The following is a 15,486-nucleotide window of genomic DNA, read 5'->3' on the forward strand; positions in this document are numbered from 1 at the left end:
GTGCACTTCGCTGTGGTTGGATGCAGCAGATACATCCTGGGAGGTCTGCCATTGAGATCTGTGGGACTGCTCAGGAGCATTAATCTCCATAGCTCAATAATGAGTCAACACAATTGCAGTCATTTGAAAATGTTTGAGACTATTTAACACCCCCCACCTTCACTAACCCCATCATCTGCCCAGGATTATTTCACCATTAGCAGCAGCATTTGAGCAACAGCCAATGTCCAGCTGCCTGGGAAAGCTCACCTTGATCTGTGTTATCATTCAGACTCCACCTGAAAACATCATCAATTTCAATAAGCCATAGAGACTGAAATAAAATTCCATTCATGCTGAACTCTCCTATGTGGTTTTGGAAAACCTTTCTTCTTTAGCCAGTCTTATGTTACATGCTGGATGGTCTTTGCTTTGACCTCATAAAAAAAGGCTCATAAATACTTCTGCCGTGTTATTCAAACTCATGCTGCTCCCTCAGGCACCATGTTTCTACCTTTGAAAACCCTTTGTGCATTGCCAAAGCACTTTGAAACCAGTAGCAGAGGCAAAGGTGTATTTGAACCCAGCAAAGCCATGTTCTGTTGGCACCAGACCACAAATTTTCTTACTCCATGCTGATAAGAGCAAAACGTTTCTAGCAACTTCCACCTGATTTACATGCTCTCCTTCTAGAAATCATCAATCTCTGAGTATGAGTGAAGACAGCCCAAATGATTTGGCTTGGTTAGGTACTTTCCAAACCCTCATTCCTCATGAGCCACCAGAGGCACAGCAACAGCCCCAGAGCTTCTCCCCTTGCTGCTGCTCAGCAATGCTCCAGAGGGAGGAGGGATGCATGAAAAGAGTGTCAGGGACAGGCGAGAGCTTGCCTGCAGAAGATGGGGACCGTGGTGGGCAGTGACTGCAGGTGCCTGGAGCTAGTGGGGAGGTAGGATTCAAAATCTCCCCTGCTGCAACAGACATTTGCTTTGCCCCAGCTGACACCTATGCCTGCCTTACTGCAAGCAGAACAACCTGGAGTCACAAAATGTAGGAAACAAAACCCTTACAGCAATACTGATGGAATAGCACAGTTAAGAAAAATCAAACGTAAATTAGGCTTTAAAGCAAAAAGAATATAAACTCCCTTGGAAACCAACCCCATGTGTTTATTTTGCTGCCTTCAGTCCTATCCTTTCACTTTCAAAGCTCCAGAATGGTCCTTACCTGCCAAGCATCTTCAGCAACTCTTGAAGAAATATAAGAGTATTTGCAGATTGATGCAGTCAGCAGCATCTGGCAAGCTGAAATGCTGTGGCAAACTTGTAGACACCACAAGCTGGGTTTGTGGTGAAAGGCTTTTACCATTATCCTATTTGGTTTCGGGGGTTGCTGGCCTTTTCCAGCAGCTGTGCCAATTACTAGAACATGGTTCATTAGGGTGAACTATTTGTGTTACAGAGCTGAGGATTTGGGGAGTGCTGGCAGAACAAAACATCCATGCTGATGGGTAAATAGCGACATGGTTACATGGGTTCAAGCTTTTGACTGAAGAATTTCAAATCAGAGCTGTGCCTTTTGATTTACGTTTTTTTTGTCTTTCTCTTTGCAGCAAAGCAAACAACAAACCACTGTGGGCTTACAGGAACAGCTGCAGATGTCAGGGCTGAGTTGTAGTCCAGCTGCGAGGACTCCACAGTTTATTTTGTCATGGGCTCTGTCACCAGCAGCAGGCTCAGTCCATGGTTTGGAGAACCAAGGACTTACTCTGTTCACACATATCCTGCAGTTGTTTCCTCCTGGCACTCTTTAGACGGGACTAAACTTTGCACTGTTGTGAAGGGATCTTGGAATGAGTTTGAACAAAGCCTTTCCCCCATCTGCTGCCACAAAGACATTGGACTGTTTGTTTTACCCAGGCCACCTTCTGAAAACACTGAACATGAAGATAAAACAAACTTCTCTTTCCCGTGAAGATAGAAGGTGAATGTGCCATGAGAACCTGGCACAAGACTTGGTGACTTTGGACATGAATTTAGTAAGGACTTGAACCTGCACAGAAAAGACAGCCCAGATTTCCCTTTGCTTTACACTTCTGGACACCCCGAGTGTCACACGCAAGTGTGATCAAGTACAGCTAACAGACTGATTGGAAAAGAGCATTCACAGCTCATCTGCAGCTCTGTCACCCTGTGAAGCATGTACAACAAGCTGCTCTTCTTTTACCTGAGCTGGGTCATGCTTTCCAATTAAATTTTCATTTCTACAGAATAATTTGCAATTAGTTTGTCCTCTGGAGAGTAAAATCATCTGTCCAGAGCTATTTCCACCAGGAAGCTGAGGATTTAGAAATCCCATCTACTCCCACATTTCAGAACCACCCCACAAGTGTTCAGCACAAAGACAGTGTCTGAGGCCAGTGCCCTGTGCAGCAGGCTCCTCTTGCCAGCCTGTTTTCAAAGCTACCAGAATGGTTTTAGAAACCTGACCAGAGACAACAACCATTCAGTATCCCATCAGAGACCTGCACCAGACTTGAACATCAGGCTGTTTGGTACAGATGAAAAATTAGAACCCTGTGGAAAATATTAGTATCTGAACTGTGACTTTTCTGCACATCTCCAGTGCAGTGTTCTCATCTCAGAACAGAAGGAAACGTGTTCCATGGAAGCACTGAAGAGCCCCTGGCTCAGGTGTCATTGGGATACCACTTAATATGGAGGAGGACCTCACACTCATCAGCAACAGGTTAAAATGGCAAGAACTGGATCAGCTCTTTGCAGACAAATGTGGGAGAAAAGGTAGTCAAAAAAAAAAAGAAAGAAAAAGAAAGAGGAGCACAAAGGCAGTGTCTCCTCCTAGCACCCTGGGACCCAGCTCAGGAAGGACCTGCACTGCACTGCAGGAGGAAACATCAAACCACATTCCCAAGCAAAACAAGGTTGAGGAAGCAAATGAGTCTTCAGAACAGCCCTGTCTCAGGGTTGTGGGTAGCAGCCTTCAGGTTTGTCTCCTTCCTGTTCCTAGTGGAAAAACCACACGAATATGAAGCAAAAGGGCCAACAAGCTTTCAGGGTCTGCTGGTCACAGACCTGCACAGGTGCCCAGAACACCTGTTCTGGCTCCAGGACACCTTCTCTGATCTGGGGACAGACTTTTGAGCAGGGCCTGTTGTGACAGGATGGTTTGAAATCGAAGAAGGAGATTCAGACCAGAGAGAAGTAGAGATGTTTGACACAGAGTGGTGAGAGCCTGGCCCAGGTTGCCAAGAGAGGTGGCAGAAGCTCCTCATTCCAGAGGTAGAAGGCAGGAATACCAAAGACTTGCATATGAGACAACTGTTTAATATGTTCACAACTCAATTTTATTAATTTAAAACAAAACTAATGAAGAATTTTGTACACAACTGTGGACACAACACACTTTTTGCACAATAAGGCCCAGATAAACTTTTTTTTTTTAGTCCATGAGTGACTAGAAATTGGAAAGAGACAAAAAAAACCCAAAACACAAAAGAAAAAAAAAAACACCCAAACTAAGAAGAAAACAAAAGAAAGAGTAAAACCACCCATCCCACCCCTCCATCCCCCATCACTGTCTACTTTGCTTCTGGGCAAAAGGGGCTGACTGCCAGCCTCAGTCTAAAACGTCCCCACACTGTGCTTGCTGTGGGAAGCCAGCACTCCATCGGGGGACACAAAGCCCATGTGCAAGGCTTGGCAGCACAGACTGCTCTGCTGGTCACAAAGCACTCCACAAACACTTGAGTTCTAGCAGCAACATGACTCCTCCAGTGGCAAAGGGTGTTGGCTTGCAGCTACACTGGAGCTCTGCAGCACTGCAAGAGGCTGTTCTAGGCTGGTGCTGCCAGCAGAAAACAAGAGCTGGAAGATGAACCAGCAAAGCCAAGGCTCATTTGAACAAAGAGTTAAATTGGGCAGAGGGAACAGAGAGCATGGAAGACAGCCTAGCAGGATGGCTGACCAAGTGGCTTATAGCCCCGAAGGTTAGAAAAGTCACAAGTCACAGACAGAGTCTTGGTTTCTCCTGTGAATGGGCACAGACAGAGGCAAATTGTAACCCCTTGGTGATAACTATTTCACTGTTTCCATTGCCAGCAATGGAGGTAATATCTTAGCAAAATTTGACTCCTGGTGGAGGAGTAAGGAACTTTAGTGTACATGAGGAGAATTCTTGTTCAATTGCTCCAGAACATTCTTGTTTCCAGAAATAGCAATGATGGTAGTTCCCTTCATCTTTCGGATAAAGCAGAAACTATTTGGTACCAAGATTTCTGTTTAAGTCATCTCAAAATACCTTTGTGTTCTTTCTTTGGAATGAGTCCAATCCATTTCTCAATACTCTTTTAAAAAGGGGTTACTGTGTTAACTTTAAACAGGAAACAGAAAACAGCAAAGGACTCTTCTTCAGCTGTGTTTTATCTGTATTTCCTTCGGGGGGGGGGGAGGGGGGGGAGGGGGGGGAGGGAAGAAATCAGTATTTTCATAATCAGAGTAGGTGAGAGAAGAAAGAGGCAGAGAAACAGCTAAGAAGAACCAACCCCACAATTCCTATTGACACTTGACATCCATGCTTTTGGTCTTGACAAATTGATCTAAACCCACTATCTACATATTTACACCCGAGCCATGGGTAAGGCTCTGCACAGCAGCTGTGCAGATGTGGCCTCACTCTTTCACCATCAAGGCAGTGCTGCCTGACAGCAGCATTTACCTTAGCAATATGTAAAAGAATCATTCATTATTACAAATTTACACAAAAAATTCTTCCTGTACATGATTGTCTCAGTGATGTACCTATCAGCTTAAATTAGACATACTTTAAACTACTCTGCAATGTGCTAAAATCAAAAGTAGTTGCTGTACCATGAGGCAAAGGCTTACAATAGCCTTCACTCCTCTTACACATATCCTCAGTTCTATGATGTCAAAACACAGTCTGTTCATAAATAAAATGTACAGAGTACCCTGGGTATGAGAAAACAAAAAAGTAAACCTTCTTTACAGGAAAATTACTCTACTAGTAATCTGAAAAATCTCAGTCTTCATTGTGCAATCAAGTTTGCTGTCTTGAAGAGATGATCTTCATCACACTGAAAAGCCCAGAAACTACAAAGCACTCACAGGTCCCTTTTCTTCTTCACAGGAATGAACCTTGGCTTCCTTCTTTCCCCCTCCTCCATTTCCCTGTGGTAGCAGGCAGGGCAAGGATGAGTTCTTCCCACATCCTCATGGCTCCTTGTTGTCGTGGGGCTCAGGGAACTGACAGCTGCTGGAGACAAGGACGTGCTCCTCCGCCCACTGCAAGGGCAGAGTTCAGACCAACTGCAGCTACACCTCAGCGTGCTGGAATCACAATGTTCTGCAGCCTGGTGCTGACACAAGACACAGGCAGCCTGGCCGTGGGCAGGAGGCAGCTCTGAGGTTTCCAAGTGCTGCTGAGCTGCTACAAGTACTCCAGTTCCAAGGCATGGTGCAGGGCCATAAGGTCAGAGTGGCTCGAGATCCTCCAAAATGGCATTGCATGCTGTGAACAGCACAGACAACAGGTGAACACAGCTCCCAGCATGCTCTGTCCAGACCCCTCCACCTTCAGAAGTGTTAAACACACGCTACAACGTCTACTGTTTTTGCATCTTCAATCCAGACTTCGGTTGAACTGCTCCGCCAGCAATGGGAACCAGATGCAATGGAGCTCGCTCAGCATCAAGTCTACATCCCAATGTCCTCCTCTTCCATTACACAATCTGTCCTCTGCTCACTGTCACTTCAGACACTGCTATTTTTCAGCTCAAACCTTTCTTAAAGGTTCATTTCTTGTACCACATTCAGGAAATGAACCAGCAAGAGCAAAACATAATGAAACCTCCCAATCATGCTGTCCAGAGCCTCCAAAAGCTCCTGTGCATTCTCTCTCCTTTGGGCTGCTGGCTCTCACAGCAGAACTAATGACACCTGGCAGGGCATGACATGACATAGAGGACAGGCACAGATTAGTGCTTCCAGCAGGTCTAGGTAGGGTTTGCCAGCAGACTGCACTTGTCTGGTGGTGCTCAGCAGAGCTGTCTCCCTCTCCTTCGCCGGCTTCCCTCTTCTCTCAGGTAGGGCCCACCTGCTCTTCCTGCTAACCAGCCACAGTTCCCCTGCTTCACTTGGCTGGGAACCAGCTCTGCCTCCACCACCAGCTCAGGGAGGTCTAAATCACAGACCTAAGATGTGGCATGGCCAGGAGTTGGGTGGGCATCTGCCTTTGCACAATGTCTCTGCAGAAGCCAAGAGTCAATGACATGGATGCCCTCCAAGGTCATACAAGAAACTAATGAATAGAGAGAGTCGTAGTAAAAAATTCTTGGTTTCTAGCTTCTGGTTTATGCAGCTCCAGCACTGTCCTGCTTCCCTAGTAACAGCCTCAGCACACAGCACATCATGCGGCCAGCAGCTGGGGCACCCGAAGCCCTGCCTGATGTCATGCAAGGTTCAGCTTCTGCTCAGTCAAACCCCAGGGATTCTTGCTAGGTGCCCACATGCAATATTGAGTTTTGGATCACCCTCAGAAGCTTGTGGTCAGATTTTACCCCAGATTTCAAGTGGCCATTCTTTTGGCTAATCTTCATTTCCACTTTATTGCTGTCTGTGGCAGGAGCACACCTCCATTTACTGCACCTAGCACCGGCAGTCAGGTGTGCAGTAATTGTGGAGCCTCCCATGCAAACAAAAAGATTCTGTAACCTCAGGATTATCATTATTTTCAGCTCTCCTGCACACAGGTCAGAAGAGCAGCAGCACGCTCCCAGACACAAAGCACGCTTATACAAAAACCTTACTCCTGAGACAGGAGACAGATTTGAATAGTTTGTCACTTTTTGCAATATTTTTGTTGTGTTGCTGCCAGCTTTACTAAGCAGCCATAGTTACTTCCTACCCCAACCTGACCAGCACAATGTGACTGTGAGCTTAGAAGCCCTGACATGTTGCATACCGGTTTATATTCCATTTACTACTACACCAAGATTTATGATTTTTCCTCCCAAATTCCCTCAGAGGCAACAGGACCATTTTGGAGACAAAGGAAAAAGCTGATGTTTCAGGCTCTCCTGAATCACCTGATGTAAAATCCAGCTCCTTGGTGCACACAGCCTTCTCCTTTGTCTCCTCTCACAAACTAGAAACCGTTGGGAGGATTCTCCCAAACAGAAAAACTCAGGAGCTGGGGTTTTATGCCTTATGAGCTTTTCCTGACTGCATCTCTAATGGCAAAGGCAGGAAAATGAGCTCAAACAAAACAAACACCAAACCCAAAGCAAAGCAAAATAGAAGGCAACTCCATGAATGGCACTGGGACATGGTGACCCTGACTGATAGGGCAACATCCCTGGGCTAGCAACTGCCCTGAGCTCCCCCCTGCTTTTGCACCCTCTTTCTTCTCCTGGGAAGCTGATCTGAAGCTTCTCTGGCCAGTGCTGCAGCAGATAATTTAATCCAGAGCACCAAACATACTTTGAATCTGAAAATGCCTTCCACCAAAAATACACAGAAGTAGTGGCACAAAGGAACTTTCTATACTGCTACTCCTGTGTGCAACTGGAGAGGTTTTTCTTATGCTTTTCTGAATCATGTTTCCTGTTGAAAAAAGGCACTGAACTAGATAATGTTACTGAAAGGACTCTTCCTGCATTACCGTACACAGCACCATTTCACCAGGCAGCAGAAAAGGAACAAAGAACAACTTTCCCCGCCACATCCCGATCCTAAACACAGCTTTTAAAACATAATCATTCACAGCAGGAAAACATTTCTCTGCAAAGATGAAAGGCATCTCTGAAGGAGAAAGGAGCAAACTGCTCCCCTCAATCTGCCAAGGGATACATGAAACTGAGCCTCTGCAGAGTGCTGGGGTGAGCAGGGCACCCACCCGTTTCACTACTCTTTCTCCTATTGTCCCAACAGCCACTGTTAGGCCTCTGTCCTCCAAGCCAAGATTTCCTATCTGCTGTGTCTAGGTGAGATGGCAAGGCTGGGACCAGTGCTGACTATCCATCAGTGGGAAGTATCTGTGTTTTTCCTTAGGGGTGTACGCTGTATCCTACGAAGCTTTTTATGGAGCTTAGTCTACAATGAAACTGGGGTTGGGGATGAAAGGTGGGGCTGTGGAAAAGTGAATTTTCCCCTTTTACCCAAAAGAAAGTGAAAAATAAAGACATAGTCAAAGAGTATCCTCTGCTCAGATTACAGACTGAGTGCAGGACAAGCCACAAGCAGTTACCTGAATGCAGAATCCAAACGGATGCACAAGAAAAATGGAATTTCTGCACACCTACTGCAGTCCTGCAGAGCTTTGAGGTGCAACACCCGCAGGCTTCCTACAGTCAAACAGCATCCTGCCTTTGATCAGCAGGAGTTGCCTTTTTTTTTTTTTGTATTAATAACATCCTATGTGGTATTTTGGGGTGCCAGTGAAAACTGAGTTAACAGTTGCGGCCCATTTTCTGGCTCCTTTTTGCAAGACACCAAACACATGCAGCTAGTTAACATCTGGGGAAAAGGGAGGCACATCTTTGTCTACAGTTTTATGCAGCTTTCTACTCGACATGGTCACAACATACTTCACAAAGCAGACACAAACCCAGATGCCAATGCCTGCTGTACCATGGCCAGGAAAAGGCAGCTTGGTTTGCAGGCTGCTGCAGTCACACACACTGCCAAAGGCCCATTACCTTTTTTGCGCCTTGCTCCTCCTCGACGCCATCCCCTATAACCACATACACCACTTTTCTTCCAAATCTTTGAATTATTCGCTCAAAACAACTTTCCTTTCCTGAAAGAAAAAGATCAGACTATTCAGGATAGGTGGTGATGGGATGACATCGCACAAATCCATTTCTAGCCTGGATCTAGAGCCTGTCCTGCAGGAAGGGTATCAAGGCTGACTGCAGCTTTACTTCAGCCACAGTAGCTGACAGGTAACCTCAAACTCTGGTCTGGGAGGTCCTTTCACACAGACACTGAGGCAGACACAGCAGTAGAGGTCCACGGCATCACCTTTCTGGTCTCCTGCCCTAATTTGAGACAGGTTTTGGGGGGAATTTTCCATACAGGAGAATTCTCTAAGAGCTGCTTACAAGCCAGTATCCTGAAAGGAGCAAATTAACTGAGTCTGAGCTGAAATTCTAGCTGTTTCACCACAGCCTCTGACAGGATTAATCACAGCTCCTGAAACAGTAGTATCCTCATTTAGGTCACCCAAAAGATTTAGATTTAAATGCCTGTAAACCAATACGTGGGGCAAGGTCCTTGATCCTTCACTGCACAGATCTCATGAAATGGTCCCAGTGCTCCAGGCCTATGTGTAGGTACCAATAGTGGGAAGCTTCAGGTACTGGCACCAGGAAGCCACAAGAACTAAATGCTTACAACTGAGTTCTCTCAAATGTGCCCATTCTGAGGTGCCCTCAGTCTGGTCATGCTTACCTGGGTGTCTACAGCAACCAACAGGAAGAGCCATGTTTCCTAAACCAGTTATTTCAGCAACAGGATAATGCCAGTGTGAGAACAGATGGGCTGGAAACTAAAACATTTCTAGGCAGCAGAAAGGCCAAACTACTCAATCTCACCCTTCAGCAGTAGCACCAGGCATAAGAAACCTCCAACACAAATGGGGTTGTAAGGGTGCCTGTGAATTATGGATCGTGTCATGTTACTGACCACTCACGATTTCCTGTGGCAGCTGGGGACTGAGTACAACTCTCCTGGGCTCCCCTTCTGTCCTGTCTGAAGTCACGAGTGACTGCAGACCCCCATGTTTTCATTAAAATAGGTATTTAAAATACTAGGATTCAAGGATCCAACTCACTTCAAATTTCTGATAGATGGGTGTCATAACATTTCTATCCAGTTTGAAATATTTTATGGCAATGCTTTCAAATTTCTACATAAAACTCTCAGCCAAGCTTTCCGAAGAACAAAAACAAAATAACCTTTTTTTCTCAGCCATTTGTGCTTCCTGCAATATAAATACTTAAGAACACATGAAAAATATGTTTTCATGTAGCCCCCAATTTTGAGGGAATCAGAGACAACAGATGTGTCATAATCATGTTAAAAACTACAAGCACCATTGCCATCTGGCCTTCTGTACTTCTGCATGCCCAGAACAACATCTTCAATATTGAACCAGAGCACAGAAATAAACACTTGCCCAGCTGAAGCTTGTTACACTCAGTATAAATGGACTTAAATCATTACATTCTGCTGCAAAATATCCTTGCTTCTGGTAAATTGTTCACCAAAATTTGCTCCAGAGGCCTTGAAAACAAATGGAGCCAGGGCTTGTCTTTGCAGATTTCCTTCTGTTAATCTGAGGAGACTTCAGCCTTCTGTACTTGCAGCCTACTAAAAAGCCTCCTCAACTGCTACAGAGCCTCACAGTTTTGAGAACTGATGATGAAAAGCCAATGTATTTCAACCTATCAGAGGCTGCATCAGCATTAACAGAGCTCTGTGAAGTTTTCTGTGCTGGATCATGACAAGCATTGGAAAAAGTACTTCTCAGATGCTTCAGCAGGAGAAGTTTCTGGTGAAATCAGATATTACAAAGCCCTGTATTTGCTACAGTGAATGCATAGAAGAATTAAATAGAGACTACAATGTCTTTTATTTAGAATTACAGCTTCAAATGTACCACAACTGTATAAAAATAGCTCACCTATTTTAGTTGCACTGTAAATATTCTCTATGGGAAATACAACCCCTAATCCATACAACAAGACTTTGGCCAGAGCTGGAATTAGCTGAGTAGTTGTTACAAGAATGTTCACACAGTTTGTCCTATGGAAGAGAAAAGACAAGCATTCTTTTTTTTAAGCAAAACAGAACAAGGAAAATCTTATCCCTCCCCAGGAGAACCTTGCCACATTATGATTGCCACTTACAAGGAAAAGGGTTTTTTTGCACCTTACAGGAGAGCAAGGTACACAGTGGCACAGCCAGACAAAAAAAAAAAAAAAAAAAAGGAGAAAAACATTCTGCAGGTTCAGCATTTTGCCCATCAGACCAGGCAGACATCCTCAAGTTTCCCAGCTATGCCATACTCCTCATACTCACCTTGAATGAATGAGGGTGAGTGCTTTCAGTGCAAGTGTTAACCAAGAATCTGTCAAAGCTTCGATTTCTGCTCTTAGTTGTAGCCAAGCCTCTCTTTTTGCTGGACCAAGAAGACCTGTGGAATGGATAAGGGCATGTCTGCACTGAAACAAAGCAACCTTCTGTCACTTCCCTTTGCTTTCATTAGCTCAGAACCAGTTTTCCACACACCACAAACTGAACAGATCACCAAATACCAGCATGCTAAGAACAGAAGCCTCCTCATCTGAGCTAGACACTGCAGAGCCACTTGCCTCCAACATTGTTCTTGTAGGTGTTGTAGATCTCCTTGACCCGTCGGTAGCGGAAGGCCAACTTCCGCATCCAGTCCACACCGCCGCGCACCCCTGTCGCCAGGCACAGGTTGGCGCTGGTGGCCGCCGCAGGGAAGCCGTCGGTCCCGAAGTTGTAGGTGCTGCTCAGAGGCAAGAGAACCCCAGGTTAGCCACGGAGACCAGCTACTCATTTGGCTGGGCTGCAAAGGCTGGGGCAGCTGCAAGGAGAGCTGGCTGCTGCCAGCGTCACAGCAGCTCCACACTCCCCCAGGAAGGACCTCACAGAGCAAGGTCTCCTTGCACTTGGCTCTCTGGTACCTTAGATCCTGCCCGTTGTCATCTGATGACACGTCGTCAATGTGAACCTGGTCGCATTCCTAAGGCAACAGAAAGACTTGATCATTTTCTTGACCTTGCAAATCTCCAAGATAGAGCTATAAATCCTCTGCCCATTCTGCTCCTCAGGGGCCTTTCTGATGGTGGAAATCAGTAGATGGCAGTCTTGCTAAAACAACTCCTTCACCTATTCCTCCTGCTCGTTTTTTGGAATAAAAGCACACCATCATTTGCTGCCACTGCTAAACGGCCTTCCAAAAACACATTTTTGTGTTTAGAAAGGAAAGTGGCTAGAAACAATTAGCATATGTGTTCCATAAACGTTCTTATAGCCTTTCAGGTACCTTAAAACATCACGCTGCTCAAAGCTGATCCAGGCAGTGCAGAAGTGTAACTGAAACCAGACATTTTTATAAATATAACATATTAGAAAAATTAAACCTGATGCTAACCGCCAATGAAATTACGACCTCTGATTGCTGTTGAGCCACACACCAACACAGCCTGAGGCCAGAGTTTCAGAGCAGCACGGACGAAAAATCTGTTCCTAGTTTGCTGTTCATTGAGAGTTGTGAGTTTCCTTCTCTTTTTAGTCTTAGTGCATGAAAGTAGCATGCAAAGATGATGAAAATCTGAACAAAAATAGCCAAATGAAACAGTGGCTTGTATGCAAACTAAGACACTGCATTAAAAGTGAGCTTTGTCCATCACTGAATTGTTTATCTGGCCAAGAAAATGAGAACATGGCTATTAATGAGTTCAGCTTTTAGCAGGGAAACAAATAAACCCCTAGGCACTCTAGATCAGTCTCAATTCAATGCTTGCAACAATAATGGATTTCAACTGTTTTAATAATTTCCTCCTCTCCCTCTCTCCATGTGAAGTCCTACAACGAACAGGAAAATATCACAATCTGGTTTTTTTGTGTTACTGCTTTTCTCTCAACAAAAGTTTCTCTCTCCATGGATTTGTCAGGAAAGGAGGGAAGATGGAAGTGGAAAGAAACTCAAACCAGCTGTTCCCTAACAGAATTAAAATCATGACCCTCAACCCTTTTTCTAAAACATCTATTTTCCAGCCAACCCTCTCCCAGCAAGCAGCAAGCTCCAAGGACGAAAAGACTTTGACCCTGTAACCTTCTCCTCCTCTCCTCAGGTCAACAACCTCAGATAAGAAAAAAGCTGCAGAAGTCTATTTGGCCTCACATGATGGCTGTAGATTCTGGATTTTTTAAAAACACAGGTCTACTAAAAACACCTCAAACTTTTCAAGTGCTTTGAAGAACCAGTTGGAGTTCTTTGCACTTGTACAGCACAGACTGACTCTCACTGTAACACCTATGGTGTTTTACACAGAGGTAGCTTGTGCCAGAGAGACAGGAGGGACAACACCACTGCATTTGCTCACATTCAGCCACCATACAGCAAATTTCCTCCTCGGGCAGACTAAGTGTATTAAATGCATAGACAGCTGAAGCTACAAGTGTGAACATATGTTGCCAGGCTTTCAAAATCAACTTAGCTTTAAAGAAAGCCAGAAGGTTCTTCAGCAGGTTATCAAATTCACAGAAATTAAGGGGTTTTGGTGAAAACTGAACTGTCTATCCAGATGCCTGCAAAGTTAACAATTCAAACATGAACAGAGGGTGAGCTGATCAAGGGCCACACTCCTGAATCTGCAAGTCACCCATTTTAGTTACTTTTCCACTGCTCAGTGACACCTCAAAGTCTTCACACAGAGAAAACTTAATGTAGTCAATGTAGGAATGAAAATTATCAAGTCAATAGCCTCCTCCCCCAACACAGAAACCATGCATGACCACTGGAAAAAGCTCCTGGAGAAGAGGATTCAAAACAGAAATCTGGGGAAAATAAAAAGGTGCTTTTTGCAACCTTGAAACTACAGGAAGGACTTGAAGATCAGCTTCTCACAGGAGCATCTGAAAGAAGGAAAAAGGCTTCCAGATTTGGCTTTCTCAGGTCAAAGAGGCAGGAAAGATGATACTACATCATCTTACATCCCACAGTCAGAGAGGACCTGAGCACTTGGAATTTTAATTTACACTGGAAGGGCCAAGGACTATCAGAAGTCCTGGAAAATCAGCCATTCTACTTGGTTGGTAGGTAGAAAGTGAGAACTGAAATGCTAGATTAGAAATTGAAATCATGGAATTGAAAGAAAGGGGGATTTGGGCATGCAAACCCCAGAAGTCTGGTTTGTTCCTTGAGTGGCAGGACATGGCTTTGAGGCTAAATATGAGCTTTGAGTACCAGGTATTTTTTCACTCTGAGCTGACCTAGACTTTGGGCTACTGAGTGATGGGTATGTTTTTCAATCCCTGAACACAAGAAGGAAAACCACTCATTTAGCAGTTGCTCTTAGCAGCAAAGTAATTTTGCAATGCCTTTCAAAGAACCCAATTACCTCCCCACCATTAATTAACCTGGTCCATCCTGCCATCAGAACACCTTGCATTTGTTTTCACCTGCACACTGTGTGAAGCATTTTGTTTGTGAGCAAAGACTACCCTGGCCAGTCCCAGCTGGTTATGAGCCAGCACCCACACATTCCACATCTTCACACAGCAGCTAGCTCCATAAGCACTGCAGGCATGGATGTGCTGAAACGGAATTTGACACTGCCCAGCAAATAAATGTGCACTTCCCAGCAAAGATACATTGAGATAAAAATACGGAGACTCAAGTACTTCCCCAAAAGAGCTTCTGTGACAGGAGCCAACAACTTAGAGATCAACAGCCATTCAGAAAACACAAACTACCCTGCTTTGTTTGCAGGCTCCACATTTCAGACTTTTACAGACATGTTTGATGCTTCTACACTTTTCACAGGCAATACAGTATCAGCATTTCCCCCCTAACTTCTCTGGCAAAGTCCTTGTAGAAGCACTATAAATAAATGTTCTTTATGCAGATGTATTTTATTAAGATAGAATTAGTTAGCAGTCAGCACCAAAGCAGAACATTCTTTTTAATTCTTTTTTAAACTGGACTGAATTGGCAAGTAAGGAGCAAAACATCCTGTGCTTTCTGTATAAAGATCAAGCAGCAAGCTGTGTTTTGCTCCTGAAGGTGTTGACCCTGCAACTCCAGTGTGTCCAGCTTGAAATCTTCATGAGGAGCTACAAGTGACAACATGTGTGCACTGAAGGTTTGGATTTCAGATAGGCTGAGGTGCAGCTCTGCACTTGGAGATCAATCCCTGGAAAGCAAAATGCACTCCAGGGATAAAACTTTCAGGAAGGCAAAGCATCTCAGTCTAAATCCTGTTCTCAAGAACTCTATCCAAACTGCAGTGATTTTAATGAAGCCTTTGCCAAAGTGTTTAGTGGGCTACTAAAATGCACAGAAACTGAAGACTCGTTTCTATGTTCCCTTCCATCAGCTCTGCTTTGGGGCTTGAAGCAGCAGCAGAAATGTGCTTGCAGGAGCTCTGTAAAACTGCTGCAATAATTTGTGAAATGAAAATGTCTCCAGTGAAACACAGTAAACCCAAGAAAAACAACAAATGACTAGATGAGTCTAGCCTAAGACTTGTACATGGAAAACTTGTGTCTTCTTCCTCCTCCATTCCCAAAGCATTTGCTAACACCTGCCTAACTTTTCCTTCTCCTTTTTGCTTTGTTTTATATGACCAGTCAAAAATTCCCAGAGATTCTCCAACAGTCATCAGTCACAGCTCTTAAAATGCCTGGGCCTAGGTAATCTTCTGAAATCATT

The 15,486-nt window shown here is 44.6% G+C and overlaps 1 protein-coding gene across 6 annotated transcripts in view; it reads right to left on the reverse strand.

Annotated features, from left to right (window-relative positions):
- Positions 1–5,445: 5,445 nt before the first annotated feature.
- EYA1 (EYA transcriptional coactivator and phosphatase 1) overlaps positions 5,446–15,486 on the reverse strand; it is a 61,573-nt gene continuing 51,532 nt past the window's right edge. For all 6 annotated transcript variants that reach the window (XM_054394774.1, XM_054394773.1, XM_054394772.1 and 3 more), the window contains 6 exons: positions 11,732–11,790; positions 11,393–11,553; positions 11,100–11,214; positions 10,702–10,823; positions 8,714–8,814; positions 5,446–5,526 (listed from right to left, as the gene is read on the reverse strand). In XM_054394774.1, coding sequence (XP_054250749.1) covers positions 5,446–5,526; positions 8,714–8,814; positions 10,702–10,823; positions 11,100–11,214; positions 11,393–11,553; positions 11,732–11,790 — 639 coding nt within the window. The remainder of the gene's footprint in view (positions 5,527–8,713; positions 8,815–10,701; positions 10,824–11,099; positions 11,215–11,392; positions 11,554–11,731; positions 11,791–15,486) is intronic.

This window comes from Indicator indicator, chromosome 31, assembly GCF_027791375.1.
Source record: "Indicator indicator isolate 239-I01 chromosome 31, UM_Iind_1.1, whole genome shotgun sequence".
NCBI lineage: Eukaryota > Metazoa > Chordata > Aves > Piciformes > Indicatoridae > Indicator > Indicator indicator.